General features: G+C 43.2%; 1 protein-coding gene across 2 annotated transcripts in view; it reads right to left on the bottom strand.

Moving 5' to 3' along the window:
* EXOC4 (exocyst complex component 4) overlaps positions 1 to 17,220 on the bottom strand; it is a 318,541-nt gene that overhangs the window by 283,269 nt on the left and 18,052 nt on the right. For both annotated transcript variants that reach the window (XM_077783706.1, XM_077783707.1), the window contains exons 2-3: positions 15,779 to 15,968; positions 11,929 to 12,123 (exon numbers count right to left, since the gene is read on the bottom strand). In XM_077783706.1, coding sequence (XP_077639832.1) covers positions 11,929 to 12,123; positions 15,779 to 15,968 — 385 coding nt within the window. The remainder of the gene's footprint in view (positions 1 to 11,928; positions 12,124 to 15,778; positions 15,969 to 17,220) is intronic.

Raw genomic sequence — 17,220 nt, 5'->3', positions numbered from 1 at the left:
ATTCTTTCTTCCCTTACTTCAGCCAAAGTTTCTCAATCTACTTACAGTGAAATCTATTTATTCCCTCAAAGGCTTTGCTGAACCCCCACAGGCCTGGAACTGAGCAGAGATAAAGGATGAAATATCTATTTTTTTTTTCAGAGAGGGGGAAAAATCCCAAAATAATGATAGAATCATAAAATCATGGAATGGTTTGGGTTGGAAGGGACATTAAAGATCACCAAGTCCCCATGGGCAGGGACATCTTCCACCATCCCAGAGGGTGCTCCAAGCTCCATCCAGCCTGACCTTGGACACTTCCAGGGATCAGGAATCCACAGGTTCCCTGGGTACCCTGTGCCAGGGCCTCCCCACCCTCACAGGGAAGAATTCCTTCCTCAATTATTAATTATTTAACTAGAAAACCAAAGCCTTTCTGTCTGGGAAACCAATCTGTTCTGAAATTGGAAAACAGATATGAAAACATGAACACACAACTGAGAAAGGTTTAGAGAAAACAACGTGGTGGGTCATAATTCCAGATAAAAAAAACAAAGCTGTACACAAACACAATCTGACAAAAGGGAAAAAGCTGAGCCCTCGGAATAAAAGAGTGAATAAATCAGCAACAACCCAGAAGGTTCCAGCAGCCTCGCTGGTGAATACAACAATGCTGACATTTAAAAGGAGAATTGATCTACTGCTTTTACAAGGGACTCACTTTCACGAGGTACAGGAAAGGAAAATGACTAAAAACCAGCTTAAATAAGTGTAGCAGATCTAAACAAGCAGGTCACTGAATTCCATTTGCAGGAAATAAGGACTGAGCCTGGAAACTGCTGTGGAACGGGAAAGTTCTCACACTGCAGCTTTTGGGATTTGGCAGCAGGCAGAGAGACAACCCCACAAATGCTGATCCCTCTCTTCCCTGGAATGGAATTCCCAGAGCAGCCCCAGTGTCAGAACTCAAAATGTCCCTCAGACATTTTTTGATGTTCCAGGCCCAGGTCAGAAGCATTTGAGACCCTGGCAGCAGCTGGAAACAGCTGGGATTTTGGGTTTGAGCCATGGAATGAGTTACCAACCTTGCAGGAAGAACAAGAAGTCACAAAATTTAGATTTTAGAGTAGAAGTAGTCACAGAGTAGAGGGAAGAATTTGTGAGTGCTGTACAGGGGGGTTTTGGTTTTGTACACGGGGGTCAGAGGTTTAAGATGGATTTGGGATTTGGGCCTGTCCTGTCCTCCCTCTTTCTCCTTCCTTACCTCCATGTTCTTGGTGATGTTGGCACTCACAGATTGGTTTAGAGTGGAAAATCACCATTTAATATAGGTAATAGGCATTGGGGAAAAACTGTAAACATGTAACACGTAATGTACCATATAAAAGATAGAAAATCACCATTTAATATAGATAATAGGCATTGGGGAAACTGTAAATATGTAACACGTAATGTACCATATAAAAGATAGAAAATCACCATTTAATATAGGTAATGGGCATTGGGATAAACTGTAACCATGTCACACGTAATGCACCATATAAAAGATAGAAAATCACCATTTAATATAGGTAATAGGCATTGGGATAAACTGTAACCATGTCACACGTAATGTCCCATATCAAAGACAGCAGCAGCCCTGGGTGGGAGAGAAGAAGCAGTCGGGGTCAGAGAGGATGTCAGGGTGTGTGTGTGCCTCTGCCTGAGCTGTGAGCAAACCACAGCAGCCCCAGAAGAAAATCTTTGAGATAACTTGCAATAAACTGCCTTGAGACCCAAAACAGAGACTGCTGAGCCTTTCTTTGGAAGCTCGGGTTGGAGGAGAGACTTTTCCACCACACGGAGTCATTCCTGAACCAGGGTGAGCTCCAGCACCCCTGGATCACTGGAAGTGTCCCAGGCCAGGTTGGGCAGGGTTTGGGATGGTGGGAGGTGTCCCTGCCATGGCAAGGGTGGCACTGGATGGGATTTAAGGCTCCTTCCCACCCAAACCTGTGAGCCAAAGTGCTGTGATGTTGGATTAACTCTTTTGTGACTTTTTGGAGCAACTGAGAGGCCCTGTTAACATTAATCTAAGTTTAATGTTATAATTACATTGATTGTTGTAGTGACAATATTAGTAGCAGTGCTTTGTGTGCTTCACTGTGCACACAACAAACAAAGCCATCAAAGAAGTCTTTTCTGTTCAAGAGAGAGGGGGAAATGTGGGAAATGGAGTTGTGGAGAATCCTCAAAGCCTGACAAAAGCTCACACAGTGCATCTGTGTGCAAACCTGGAGATGAGAAATGCTGACTGAGAAATGCCCTGCAATGGGACAGACAGAAATGGAACCTGAGACAAGTTTCAAAGGGTGGCCTTAAATCAGACTGGGTCCTTTGGAGAAACAGAACTGGGAAAGATGCACTGCAGCAGGACCCACGATGGGCAATTTTAGATTATTTGGCTTTAAGGCATTGACAGCGTGGTGTCAGACCAATAAACACTTATAATGTGTTGTAATTATGAAATAATTGGCTTCTGATTGTGATGGCGTGAATTATAACATCTGTATTGTCTCACCCTTCACGTGAGGCTGAAAATGGAATAAAAGTTTTTCAAACATCTCTCAGCTGCCTCATTTCTGGGTCAGAAAAGAGCTTAATTCAACACTGAGAAAGGCAGAACAGCAGCAAGAGACACTGCTAGGTGCCACCCAACCCCTGTGCCACCCACTGCCTCAGCACAGGAACTGTGACAGATTGAGCAAAAGCCATGGAAAAAGCAACTTGTGAAAAGGGAGGTGAATAAATAAAGCTGTTTGACGTGAGTTGTACCTGGAGAGCAGTGAGAAAATGTTTACTTCTGCAGGGTTTGTCTTCTCTGTTTTTTCTCACCTCAAACCTCCAAATCACTCGTAAGTTTGTTAGCAATAAAATAACCAAGGAGCTCCTGAATTTAAGGCTGCAAAATTCCCATATTTCTGATGGACAATGCAGGGAATCACAGAATACCAAAAACTAAAAGCTTGTGAAGCATCTGCAGCCTCCACTGCTAGCAACACTTAAGGAGCACCTGATTAAACCTGCTTTACACTGCATTTATATCTTTTAATTCCAACCTTGACAGGTTTTATCAAGGCTGTGATTTTAATTCCAGTATCTTTTGGATATAATGGTTTTCAATTCCAGTATCTTTTGGATTTAATATCTTTTAATTCCAACCTTGACACAAGTTTTATCAAGGCTATCAAGTTTTATCAAGGCTGTGTTTCATCTGTAGATTTGTTGCAATATTTTGGTTGCAAGGTGAATCAGGATGAAGCTGAATAGTGATGGCCTTTGAGGATGGGCCAGCCAAATAATGGGATACAAGGAAAACTTAAGAAATAAGAAATCCAAGGGTTGGGAATTGCCTGCTACCAAATTGCCACAGCACAGCGTGAGGTGGCATCAAAACAAACCAGTAAATAGGAATTATTAAGATGACCCCGAACTTAAAAACCACACTGATGATCCTAAAGCAGAGAGTGTTCAGGTAAAATCATGGAAAACAGGAAAAGCACAGAGATCAGCCATGATATTCCTGACTGCCACTGCCTCCTTCTCCCTAAGAACAGGAAAAGGAGCAAAGGAACCCCAGAGATGAGGATTAACCTGATGGACAGCACTGGGTGCTAACACGATGGATATTAAGTGAGGGAAGAAATTGCTCCCAGTTTTGTTCACCTTTCAAAATCTTGTAAGAACCAACAAGCAAAAAGCAAAGAAAGAGCTATAAATTATGATTATGGTTCTTTTGCAATGTTTCAGGACGAGCTGAACTCGCTCTCCTTCATGGCATGAAAGGATTTGTGAGCAAATGATGCACAAAAAGGGGGGGAATGACACAGATGACTGAAGCTGAGAGGTTTGGAAAATTACTTGGAAAGATTCTGAGCTACACACACAAAAGAAGTGCTCAGTTTGCAGGAAAACAGCTCATCCTGGGACAAGCAAACTGATCTGAGGGGGGAAGGAGAGGAAAAAATGCACAAACGAAAGTAAAAGGTTATTTTGGACAAAGCTGGACTGAAACACCTTAACACAAAGGACAAACAGCTTTTATTTTTCTTAAGTGTTCCAATGGCAATGACCAAACACTGTTTTCCCTCAGCAAACTTTTAAATATTTATAAAATTATGTTCCTCACTTGCTGTCCTTTCCTCCAGCTACAGAAATTTAATTCTTTTGCATTTGCCTCAGTCACCCATCAATCATTCTCCTTCCTCCTCCACTCGCTGTAATTCATCAATGTCTTTCTAGCAACAAAGTGCTGGAACCAAAAGTGGTGCTCAAGGAAGAGAGGGGCTAAAAACAAGAGCTTTATCCAACTGCTCACTTGGACCTGAACACAAATTCTGCAATTTCTCCACCAGTATGGACAAATGACTTCCCTGAAATGGCAGAATTATCTCCTGGCATGACAGAATTACCCAAGACTTTTTCCTTTCACTTCTCATTTCCATTTTCGTCCCAAATGTTTCAAATGCTTTCGTGAAAACTGAATTTATTACACCTATCCACCAGCTTTTAAGCTGCATTTTCAAAGCAATTCAATCAGATTTATATGTGATTTACTTATCCAGATTTATTCAGTCTGGATTTTATAGAGTCCCATAACCCTTCAACAATTCTTTCCTGGTGTTGCTGCAATGTTTTACTGCGGATAAAATTCTGTCTTACACCCCAGAGTTTAAAAAAGAATTCCTGGAAAGACCAAGGATTGCTGGAAAAGACTCCTCTGTATTCCAGCTCTGCTCCACCTTCATCACAGCCTGATTTGTTATTAAATAAACTTTTATCTGCTGGAATGAAGGGTTGTTATCAGCAGAGCCCCCTGATGATGCTCTGGAGAGGCCCTGAGGAGAGCTGGGGTCAAACTCATGGCCATGCAAACGAATTTAGGTACTCAAACTTCATGCAAGAGGCTGCCCTGATAATGCAAATTATAGCAGGAGAAGAGTGAGAGCAAGTCATTGATAACTGTGTCCAGGGGGAAAAAAATAAAGTGTTTCTAAAGGATAAAAATTCCATGTTCTAATGTGTTTAAAACTAGCCTAAAGTTTATTTAAAAAATAATCAAAGCAGTATTTAAGGAAAAAAATAAATTTAAAAAAATAATTTCTTACATATAAAAAAATTAAAATTTCTTAAATTTAAGGAATTTAAGGAAAAAACAGGAAAAATTTACAGAAGAGAGGTGAAAAACAATATAAGAATAAACACCCCAAATCCTTTTGCACATGGAATTTACCATCATTCTACCAAACTCAATCTGGACAAACCAAACGCCTTCAGATACTCCTTGTGTGGCCCCAGACACACAAAGGCCATGATTTCCATGGTTTTTGGAATGACCAGAACATATTCCAGGTACACGTGGAATTAATAAAATTAACAAAAAAACAAGGTGCCTCTTCCTCACCTGTCCCTCACCCAAAGAAATCAGATTAGCCAATCATTAACAATTAATAGAAACCTCACATTAAATGAGACACAACCCCAGAGACCTCACTTCTCAAAAGAGAACTTCAAGCTGAGCCAAAATTTAAATTTACCTCTAAAAACATCTCTACAGAATCCTAAACAAACCCATGTCTATTATTTCCACTTAATTCCAAAATATAAAACTCTTCCACAGCAGCACGTGAATCCCAGCGCTGCACTAAGGAATGCAGAAACAAAATTAAACTGTTTTCATTGATTTTCCTTGTTCCAGCTGAAAGGCAGGCAGTAAATAAAATGCAGACTGAGAACTGCACTGCTGTTTTTATTTATTTCATTATTCCAGGCTACTTAAGGTGTTAAGAACTCTGCTCACCACAAGGTATTTTTAATTGAAAGACTCTCCTTGTGCCATCCTGAGGACAGCCACAGGTGGCAGCTGCAGTCAAATAATAAAAATTAAAGCTCCCAGCCATGCCCAGGGTGTTTTCCAGGGAGGTGCTGAGGAGGACAGAGAATCAGAATTTGGGTTGAAGGCACCTTAAAGCCCCTCCAGTTCCACCCCTGCCACGGCAGGGACACCTCCCACTGTCCCAGGCTGCTCCAGCCCCAGTGTCCAGCCTGGCCTGGGACATTCCAGGGACCCAGGGGCAGCCCCAACTGCTCTGGGATGAGATGCTCATTATGTGATGAGTAAATATTTTGCACACTGAGCAAAAAAACACCCTCAGCCCCTGAGAAAATATTTCAATTTTTTAAAGGCTTTGTTTGACTCCCTCTTCCCACAGCAAGTGGGGCTCCTTGTCCTCGCTGCTCTCCAGATGTCCCTGCTTCATTTCTCCTCTATCTCCTCTTCCTGTGCCACCTTCATTTGTTTCCCCAAGCAGCTGGAACTGCCCCCGGATCCCTGAGAAAATATTTCAATATTCCTTTAAAATATTTCAATATTTCAAAGGAATTTTTTTTTTTGGAATGTCCAAAGCCAGGCTGGATGGGGCTTGGAGCAGCCTGGGACATTGGGAGGTGTCCCTGCCAGGCAGAGGTGGCACTTGAAGGGCTTTAATGTCCTTTCCAACCCAAACCATTCTAGAATTCCATGATTTCTGCACAGCATTTCCACTCATTAACAGCCCTTCCACTTCTGCCCCTGTTGTCATCCAGTCACTGAGTTGTGTTCTAAAGTCCTGACTTTAAAAAAACAAAACTACTTTTTTTTTTTAATGCCAAATGTGCCTTGAAAAAGCAACCAGCTCCAAAAAAAATCCTCCTGCTATTACTCACATCATATTATTATTTTCCTGACATTAAAAACCTGAAGTTTAAGTCTTTAACACTGCAAAAGAATGAAAAGTAGGTGCTGGGGCATTCCCTGCTTCTGGAGAAACAAAGTACTGACAGCTTTTTATTTCCTGGGAAAAAGACGTCGGAGAAGGATGAGCCCATGAGGAAAACACCAATTCCTCACTCTGTAACACAAGGATGGGGGAAGTGAAGAATAATCAAAGGGCTCCATCCTTCCTTCTTCCCACCTTCATTCTTCCTTCTTGTCTTCCTAATAAAAAGAAATTCAGGTGGAAATAGCAATGATCCTCCCTCTGCTCCCATGGACAGATTTCTTCAGTTTCAGTGTTTATTACCTGCCACAAGGGCAAATCCAGACACAAAACCAAAGTAGCCTAAAGAGTTTTTATTTCATTATATGACATGACCTTAAATTACTTCATTCAACAATGTTTCTTCACTGTTTTCAGCATTTCAGCTCTTAAATTATAGAAGCAAATAGCAAATATTAACTTTTCCCTACAAGGACCTCATGGGGTCAATAGTGGAATCCAAAGAATTAAAGTAACAGCACAGATCTCCACAATCTTGAGCTAATAAGTTTCTTAATTACTGTGCAGAGCATAATCAATGCACAGCCCAGTGCTGGGGAGACTGGACATGAAACTCTTCCCTAAAAGGGTCAATCTCCTGTCCTGCTGCTGATCTCTGCTCTGGCTTCTGGTGATGTGGAGGACTCCCAGAACTTCTCCTTTGGAAGAACTTGGATTCACAGAATCCCAGAATAATGAGGTTGGAAGAAACCTCTAAGATCATCAAGTCCAACCTATGCCCCAACACCACAACTACACTATAGCACCAAGTGCCAAGTCCAGTCTTCTTTTAAACACATCCAGAGATGGTGATTCCACCACCTCCCTAGGAAGACAATTCCAGTATTTTATTATTCTTTCAGTGAAATTTTTTTTCCTAATATCCAACCTAGACCTTCCCTGATGTAGCTTGAGAAGGTTTCCTCAGGCTTCCACGGAAGTGACTTCAGCGTCCCTGAGGTGACAGTGGGAAGTGACAGTGTCTCTGGCCCCTGCTCTGCTCCCCTCTCCAAGACTGTTCTTAGGAAGCTCCTCCTGGGTCACAATTTCCCCTCAGTAGCAGATGGCAGAATTGTGGAATTGTTTAGGTTGGAAAACAGCTCTCAGAGCATCGAGTCCAACCATTCCCAGCACCACCAAGGCCACCATTGGTCCACGTCCCCAAATGCCACATGCACATGGCTTTAAATCCCTCCAGGGTTGGGGATTCCACCAGCACTGCCCTTTCCATGAAGAAATTCTCCCCAAAATCCACCCTGAGCCTCCCCTGGCCCAGCTTGAGGCCATTTCCTCCTCCTGTCCCTGTTCCCTGGGAGCAGAGCCTGATCCTCCCTGGCTGTCACCTCCTGTCAGGGACTTGTGCAGAGCCAGGAGGTCCCCCCTGAACCCTTTTCTTGTTTTACATTAAACAAAAACCACCCACAAATGGCTGCACGTGCACTCAAGTGCCCCATAAAAGTGACTGTTGCTGTCAGTAATTCAGTGTGTGAAAAACCAGCTCCATTTCAGGCAAATATACAAACTCACTCTATAAAAAAGGCACATAAAGAAATGGAAAATAACTAAAATGCATTCCAGCTCAAACAGGCGTTTTATCTGTTCCAGACATTCCCAAATTCTCCAAAGCTTCACAATTCAAAGGATGCTGGAAATTGATTCTTTTAGACACCCTGTAATGTGCAATTACAGGACAGCAAACCTGATCCTACTGCCTGTGCTCCTGGAATTATCAAGATGCTGGAGGAACACGCAATGGGGAACACCTGATATTTGTGTGCTGCTCTGGCTGGATACAGAATCAGAAAGAAAAAAAAAACTGTCACTTAAAAAAAAAAATTTAACTTCATACAAATGTAAGCTGTCACAAAGTACCTCTGCATTGTGTTTATCCAACTGGGAAAAGCTGCCAGTCTTTTATTAACAAACCTTGCCTGCATTACTCAGTCACTGCACATTAGAACCAGCAGCTGGAGAGTTTTGAGTGATAATGAAACCTGTAACAAGCCATCCTCAGCCGTCTTTTCCAAACAATAAGGGAATTAAAATTTCAATTTAAATGCAGAGGTTTGAAACACGCTTCAGTGGCAAAATTACTTCAATTAATGTGAGTGGAATACAAAGAGCAGGCTGCAGGGATGGGATGCAGCAGGCTGGAATGATGCCTTTGGAAGGATTGCATCCAGCCAGCAAAGGGCTGCAAAGGTCTCATTCTGACTGTATGGATCACAAGGCTACAGGAACAGCATTAATCAGGGCTGCAAGTGCAGGCTGAGGGCTACAAACTCCTCGTCAGAGCACTTTGGGCTTCTCCTGAGCCACGAGCAGCTGTTTACCTTGAGGAATGAACCCAAAGGACAGGCAGATCTATGGACACCGTGCCTCCCTGACAGATCAGTAATGATTTTACATAATGTTCCTATCATATCAAAGGAGAAGGGAATTATCCCCAGCCAGTGAGTGATTACAACATCACAGCCTCGCAGAGCTGTGTTAACACAAGATGGCAAAAGCCAATGAGCCTGCAGTGATTTTTGGCCAGGGAAAAGCTCCAAACGCAGGTGAATTACTGTTTCTTTATACAGGCACATTTGTCTTCAAATGAGAATTGCAAGTGTCAATGAGTGGCTGAAATTGAATGTTCAATTTCCACTTGAGGTTTCTCTGCATTGCTTGATATATATTCAAAAAAAGCCCATGAACTAACAGCTGCTTTTTATGCCATTACTATTTGATTTATTAGAAAATATTTGCTATGCTGAAAACAAAAAACAACCAAACAGAGCAGCAACAGAAATGCTGCAGAAGTCTATAAATCAGAGAGATCTAATGCTGTCTCTCCCTCATAGCCACAGGCAACTTTACCCAAGCACACATATTTATATACACATAAGTGCTTATATTTAAAATAAACATACACAAAATATTGCAAACCCATAAATATCAAATACACAGGTTGAAAACCATTTCTAAAGCACAGTGCATGAGAAATCTTAAGCAAGGTTATTTTTCTTCTTACACTTCCTAACACAGATTTCAAATAGGAAATAGATTACTTGTCTGGCATTTTGAAAAAAAAAAAAAAATTCAAAAAAGAACCCCCAAGAAAAAAAAAAAAAAACAAACAAAACAAACAAACAAAAAAAAACCCAGGCACACTGGTGAAAAAAGCACCAATATTTCAACTCATACTGGTGGCATCTGTGAGTATCACATTTTGGTACCTACACTGAACACCCTTAACTAACACCTTTTTTACATCTGACAATTGAAAATATCAGGCAAACACCACACTTTGATTCTCCCATTTCTGGAGTTGTCCAAGGCCAGGCTGGACAGGGCTTGAAGCAGCCTGGGGCAGTGGAAGGAGTCCCTGCCATGGCAGGGGTGGCACTGGGTGAGATTTAAGGCTCCTTTCCCAACCCAAACCATTCCATGATCCTCTGACTGCAGCAGGGCTGGCACAGGAGAGGAGGAGGAACAGAAAAACAAAAGGAAGGTGATGGCAGAGTGAAACCAGACACGAGGATGTGACAGCAACAACAAAAACCAGGTGGGTTCTACAGGCCATGGGATAGGGGTGGCATCTGTGGGAAATCCAGCAGAGAGAACAAGGTAAGTTTTACAAAATCATGTTTAAGGTGAAGTAAGATAAAGCAAAAAGGAGGAAATGAAAGCTCAGGGTGACAATTTCCAGCTCTTTCTCCTGTTGGGTAATGACTTGTTTAAAAGAAGTGAAGAGGCACAGCTAAGAGGGCAGTGAAGTGGAAAAAAAGCCCAACAAAAGGCAGTGAAAAGATGGCCTTAAAGGCACTGCCTGGCAAAGAGGAGTAAGAAACAGAGGTAGCACTTTTGCCTCTACTTTTTGTGGCTCAGGATGGAAAGGACCCGTGGAGAATATCAAATCCACTTCCCTGCCCAAGCATGGGCACCCTAGAGCCATGTCCAGTCTGGATTTGGAAATTTTCCACTGAGGGAGACTGCAAAACCTCTGTGTGTCCATAGAGCTTGAACTTCAAGTGTTCAACCATCCCTGCAGTAAAAAAAGGGCTGCTTTAGGGTCAAACTATTCCTTGTGTTTCAGGCTGTGCCCATTCCTCTTCTCCCATGCCTGGGCTCCATAAAGGAGAGTCTGGCTCTGTTTCCTTTGCACCCTCCCATGAAACAATAATAACCATCAAGAACATCTCCCTGAGGATTCTCTCAGCCTCTCTGCACATGTGAGATGCTCCTTAACCATCCCTGTAATCCCCCACTGGCCTGGACCCAGTAACTCCATCTGGAGAGCCCAGAACTGGACTGAGCACTCCACATGTCAGGACTGAGAAGAGAAAAATCGCCTCTCTTGTTTTTAATTCTTAAAGACAGTTCCAGGAAAAGAAGGGCTGGAGCCTGGTCAGGAAATGTGCTTGATAAGTTTAGAAAAATACCAGATTGTTATTAGAGAAGTCCAGGAAACTCCTGGACAAGACTGGAATGGAAAGGCAGGCTAATAAAAGAGATGGAACTGAAGAGAAAAAAAACATTTGAAGAAAGGGAGAAAAAGAGATTAACCAGGAGCTGGAAGTAAGAAGAAAGGATCAAGAGGCTTGGAAAAAGAATCACAGAGTCACAAAACCAATTAGGTAGGAAAAGATGTCTGAGATGATCAAGTCCAGCCTATGGCAAATCTCCACCACTGAGTGCCACATCCAGGAATTCCATGGACAGCTCCAGGAGTAGAGACTCCAAACCCCTCACAGCAGTGCATTCCCACCTCTGATCACCCTTTTTGTGAAGACATTCCTCCTAATGCCCAACCTAAACCTTAAGGCTTTGTCCTCTCATGCAGACAAATGAGGCAAACCCACCTAAACTGTGCAAGAACCTCCCCTGTGGATAACGACCAAAGTTGTGAGAGCATTCTGGGGATGAAAGAGGAGGGACACAGGGCACCTCCTTCTGTTATAAAAACGGGCTTGAAATGATTGGCAAGATTTTCAGAAAGATGATGATCCAGGCAGATGTCTGGAAAATGTAATTGTGAAATAAAGCATGAGAGTGCAAAAGAAGGAGATGGGAGGGAAAGGGGAATAAAAGGGGGGGCAAAAAGAGGGGAGGGCAAAAAAAAGAGTACCAGCATGTCGGTGGCGTTGAGGTAGCGCTTGCTGGCCATGCACTGCTCCAGTTTCTGAGGGACCTGCTTGATGTTCTCAATCTCATCCAGGAGGTTCAGGACGTGCTTGTGCTCGATGCCCTCGATCCACAGCTTGCGCAGCTCGTCCCGTTTGCAGTGCAGCAGCATCTTGCAGGACAGCAGGTTCTCCTTCACCTGCAGCAGCACAGCAAGGGTTAATGACATCTGGCCCTGCAACTGAGAGCAGCCCTTCCCCATGGCTGCTCCATTAGGAATCCCAAAAATATCTCCAGGATAAAATTAAATCTGATTTCCTTCGTGCTGCCTTGGCCGAGGAGAACTTTACAGACCCTAAAAAATGAATTTCTGATAGTGAAGTTGTCTTTATTGCAAGTTTTATACCACTAGTGAAAATTTCACTGAAGTACCACAATGCAATAAAACACCAGATCCTGTTAACCACAACCAAGGCCATTTCCCAAGAACCAATTCAGTATTTTGGCAAACAGCAAGAATCTAATTTTCTGTGGAAGCAAATAAGCCACCACTAATTTTCCTGCTGCAAACATTTTCCATCTGCCTATTAAATCTTTTGGCAGTCTCCTCCTTTCTTCAAGTTTGGTGGTTTTGCTCTGAAAAAAGACCAGCTAAGAGTAAAACCATTTTCTCAATAACTTGAGCAATACCAGGTTTTTTTTTTTTTTTTGGAAGAGAAGATTTAATCAGAACATTTATGAGTCCAGATCAGCATTTTCATTATTTATCAAGCCATTACAAACTCTTTACTGCTGCCATGCAGCTTGGTTCTGAGCCTCATGCCATCATCCAAGTGGCAAAATCGCTGATTTTTCTCCATTTAGGCAACACCAAGAGTTTTCCTTCTCCATTCTCTCAGCATTCCCTGCTTTCAAATTCTCCCTGGTAAGGTCAGTGTAACCTAGCTTTTCCTGCTTAATGCAAATCAACAATCCATACTAAAATGTGGAAGCAATTAGCAGCACAGCTTCACACATTGCCTTCACACCACTCTTGTTTTGTGATAAGTTATGAATACTTGGGGCCCAACCTTTTCTCAGGCTGAACTCTCACTGAATTACACATGAAGAGAGACACTCAGAAGGAGCCCTTCAATTTATTTTTAAATAATGAGCCTTCAAAGCACTCCACAAATCCCACTTCAGCTGCACTTTCTCCTGCCTTGTTCACCTGAAGGCAGTTAAAAAAAAAAAATCTATGTGAAAAACACATCAGTGGACCAATACTGGACACTGGTAAATAACAACAGCTCCATAAAACAGCTTCTCTCCAGAGGCAGGAGAGTTTGAGATTTCAATACTGCAACTCCAAAATGTCCTTCTGAAAAGAGAAGCATGGAAAAATCCTCAGCCAACAAAAAAAAAACCCTCATCTATGAGTGTCCTAAAAAGCAGAGGCAAACAAACACACACAGAGATCACATCTAATCCCTGTTCAATGCATTAATTGGAAATATTTCACTGACCTGGCACAGCTTCATCAGTGGACTGCAGCTACAGAGAGCCAAATTAGGTCAGCAAAACAATCACGGGGCCAGAAGGAATCTCACCAGACATTCCTGCTCCTGTCCTTGCAAGAAAGATCTCCATCCACATCTGGGAGCAGGGCAAGGAATGAACAGCACATCTTTAAAAAAAAAATCCCCTCGGGAGCCCAAATAGTTTCTGATTCATAATTCAGTTTTACAGAGGCAACACCTCTGTAGCTAAACCCAAAACTAAACCTTTCCTACCAGGAGACCACAAAAGGCAGATCCACAGAAGGATCTGGAATATCTGTCACTTGTACAATTTCCTTGCACAGAGGGGAACATGAAGAGCAAGCCTGAGAGTGTAACACAGATTGATGACAAACCAGATCCGGGTTTGTCATCCTGTGAGATTAGGTCAAAACCACTTCAATATATATTGACCAAAACTAATAAGCCAACTTAAATACCAGAAGGTCCCTCACCCTCACAGTCATTCTTCTAGGTAGGACCCAAAGGTCACACCACTCTCTGCTTGTGTTGACCTCTGCAAAGCTTTGCACACTGTGTGAAACCAGGCCACTGCCTACAGTTGATTTCAAATTTAGTGGAATTGATCTCTGCTTTCAGAGTGCAGAGCTTTGTCCATAAATCCTGGAATGAACTCTTACCCTTGGAAAGCAGTAGAATGGTCTCATTTTCTTTGAAAATGTTAAATGAATTTTCAAAGCCAAAAGGGTCAGTATGTAACCCCACAAGGGTAAAAATTTGCTGCTCCTAACGCACTTCAGAGAAAGGTTTTAAGCTGAGACTTCCACAGAGCCAAGAAAAAAAATATAAAGTAAGAAAAATTAGGTGCCTGTTGTGCAAAGTTCAGGTACAGCAAACTGCACAGGAAGTGCAAGATAGGAACCCAAGGAACTTATCTGCTGCTGCAGGGACAGAGCAGCTCAAACAAGGTCCCAGCCAAGAGTGCCAGAGTTATTTACTGGCACCATACCCGAAAAGTGTGAGCACTCAAAATGCAGAAAGATTCAGGGGCACAAAACTCATGTTCACACAACACAGCTGAGCTTGGAAATAGCATCAAAATTCATATTCTGTGAGCAAAAAGCAAGATGATGAATCACCCAGACTATTCAGGAGGTGCTTGAAGGCCAAGATAGCAAAAGATGAAAAGATGAGATGGAAAGGTGTGAGCTCAGCAGCCCTGGAGACTTCAAAAACCTGAGAGCAACATGCCCAGACAATAAATGAACAGGGACACTGCAGAGCTTTGTGCTTCACATCCACCTCTCAGTTTGACTTTTAACAACTTCAGTTCTCAGGGAAATCCTGAAAATGTTGCCATTAAGACACAGCTTGGGACAACGGTAGGACTGGGTGGTCCTGTAGTGACACAGTCACTGGTATTCAGGCCTAGCTTAGATTTAGAGTCATGCCAAGATGTGGGGTTGAAGAGAACTTAAAAATCATCTTTCAATCCCTGCCATGGGCAGGGACACCTCCCACTGTCCCAGGCTGCTCCAGCCCCAGTGTCCAGCCTGGCCTGGGACATTCCAGGGATCCAGGGGCAGCCCCAGCTGCTCTGGCAATCCCAGCCCAGCCAGGTATTCCTCATTCCCAAGATCCCATCCCTGGCTGCCCTCTGGCAGTGGGAGCCATTCCCTGGGTCCTGTCCCTCCAGGCTTTTCCCAAACTTCAGCTCTCCTGGAGCCCCTTCAGGGCCTGGAATGTGCTGGAAACTCTCCCTGGATCCTTCCCTCCTCCAGGGGAACATTCCCAGCTCTCCCAGGCTGGCTCTAGACCAGAGGGGCTCCAGCCCTGAAGCAGCTCTGGGGACTCCTCTAGACCTGTTCCAACAGGGTTGGACACATACTCCAGGTGGGAATTCGGTGGTAACAGCACTTTCTCAACTCAATTTTAATTCCATTTGAAATGATGCTGAGAAGCTGGAAAAATAGAGGGAGGAGAATCAAAAGCTTAAAACAGGAGCTTCCATCACTGGCAGTTACGGGTAGCAAAACCACCAATAAAACAACAGCAGCCAGGAAAAAAATAAGATTTGCAGGTGGAGCACAGTCCGTGGAGCTGACACATGTCAGATTGAGCTCTTTTCTGACCCAGAGATGGGGCAGCTGAGAGGTGTTTTAAAAACTTTTATTCGATTTTCAGCAGGTTTCCTGACCCCCTGCCAGGATCCCAGACCTTCCAGGGCAGCCAGAGGGATGCCCAGGGCTCCCACATCAGGGGAGGCTCCTGCCTTGCTCAGCAGACACCTTTTCAAACCTTTAGCAATGTGTTTCCCACACGACAAGGGCAGGAACGCTCGGGGCTGGCTCCCACCTGCTTGATCTTGTTGCGGGAGTTGGTGATGCGCTCGGTGATGCTCTGGTAGGTGCGGATGGCCGTGGTCAGCTCCGTGTAGTGCTGCACGATCAGCTCGTCCAGGTCGCGGTCGCACTTCTCGTACGCCTCCTCCAGCCGCCCCTTCTCGTTCTCCCGGTCCTCCACGTCATCGCTGCTGGATAAAGTCCTGAGGACACCAAGACGGTAAAAGTTAATCTGGAGTTTATTCAGTAGAGATCAATGCACTGCGAGAAAATAAAACAAGGAGAAACTTCAAGGCTTTGTCCTCTCATGCAGACAATGAGGCGAACCCACCAAAATTGTGCAAGAACCTCCCTTGTTGTCATGGTTTGACATTGCCACAATACCAGCAACCTCTCAACTGAATGCTGTGAAACGTGATCAGGAACAGAGCAAAGCGGGCCAAGCTTAACAACAAAAGGGAAAAAAAAAATTGATTAAACTACTACTATGAAAGGAAAAAGAAAAACACACACAAAATCCAAAATTAAAACCTTTCAAAGCATTCTTCCTCCCAGCACCCAACTCCAACAAACCACAGTGAGACACGGCTTGGACCCTTAATCAATAACGACCAAAGTTGTGAGAGCAGTCTAAGGATGAAAGGGGAGGGACACAGCTCCTTCTGTTATAAAAACAGGTTTGAAATCATTTGCTGTCAATACTCTGGTTTATTACTCTGCCAGTTTTCAAACCCTTCATATTATTGTCATCACCACTTGTAATGAAGGGATGGGACTATTTCCAAGCTGAGAACAATTCATTGCTCAGACAAAAAACAGTCTCAGAGGCTGTGAGATTTTAAAGGAGCAAGCAGGTGGACATAGCTCAAGAGCAGTTACAAGTTCTTTGTTACAAGGCAATATGGAACTTTCTAAACCAATGGACAGTTGCTACAGGTTTTATTTTGCTTTTCTAACCTATCACCTTTATTATAAATGCAGGCAAACACGGTGGGAGGAAATTATGATGTCTGACTGCAGTTCAGAAGGCTGAATGATTTCTTTATTATAACTATACTAGAATACATTAATATACTATTTAAAGGAGATACTAAAACTACAAACCTACTTTTTCTACCATCTCTAACTCACAACCTGTGACTCTCTCTGAGAGTCCAGCCCCAGGTGGGTTGGATTGTCCATCAGGCTCAAACAATCCTCACCAGAATCCAACCCAGCAATCACCCCAGGGAAACAATTCTCCAACCACATTCCACATGGGAAAAACAAGGAGCAGAAACAGAAATTGTTTCTCTTTCTATCCTCTGTGCTCCTCTATGAAAAATCCTGAAAGAAAGAAGAATGTGCCTACCACACACCTTTGCTCACTTCTGCTGCACTGCAGATACTTTTATCCAATGGCTTCTCTCTCACATGCACAAATATACTTCTATTACAACTTCTAGATGTTTAACT

The sequence above is a fragment of the Lonchura striata genome, chromosome 5, assembly GCF_046129695.1.
Source record: "Lonchura striata isolate bLonStr1 chromosome 5, bLonStr1.mat, whole genome shotgun sequence".
Lineage (NCBI taxonomy): Eukaryota > Metazoa > Chordata > Aves > Passeriformes > Estrildidae > Lonchura > Lonchura striata.
Note: the sequence above shows the minus strand (reverse complement) of the source record. Positions and strands in the feature narration are given on the sequence as shown.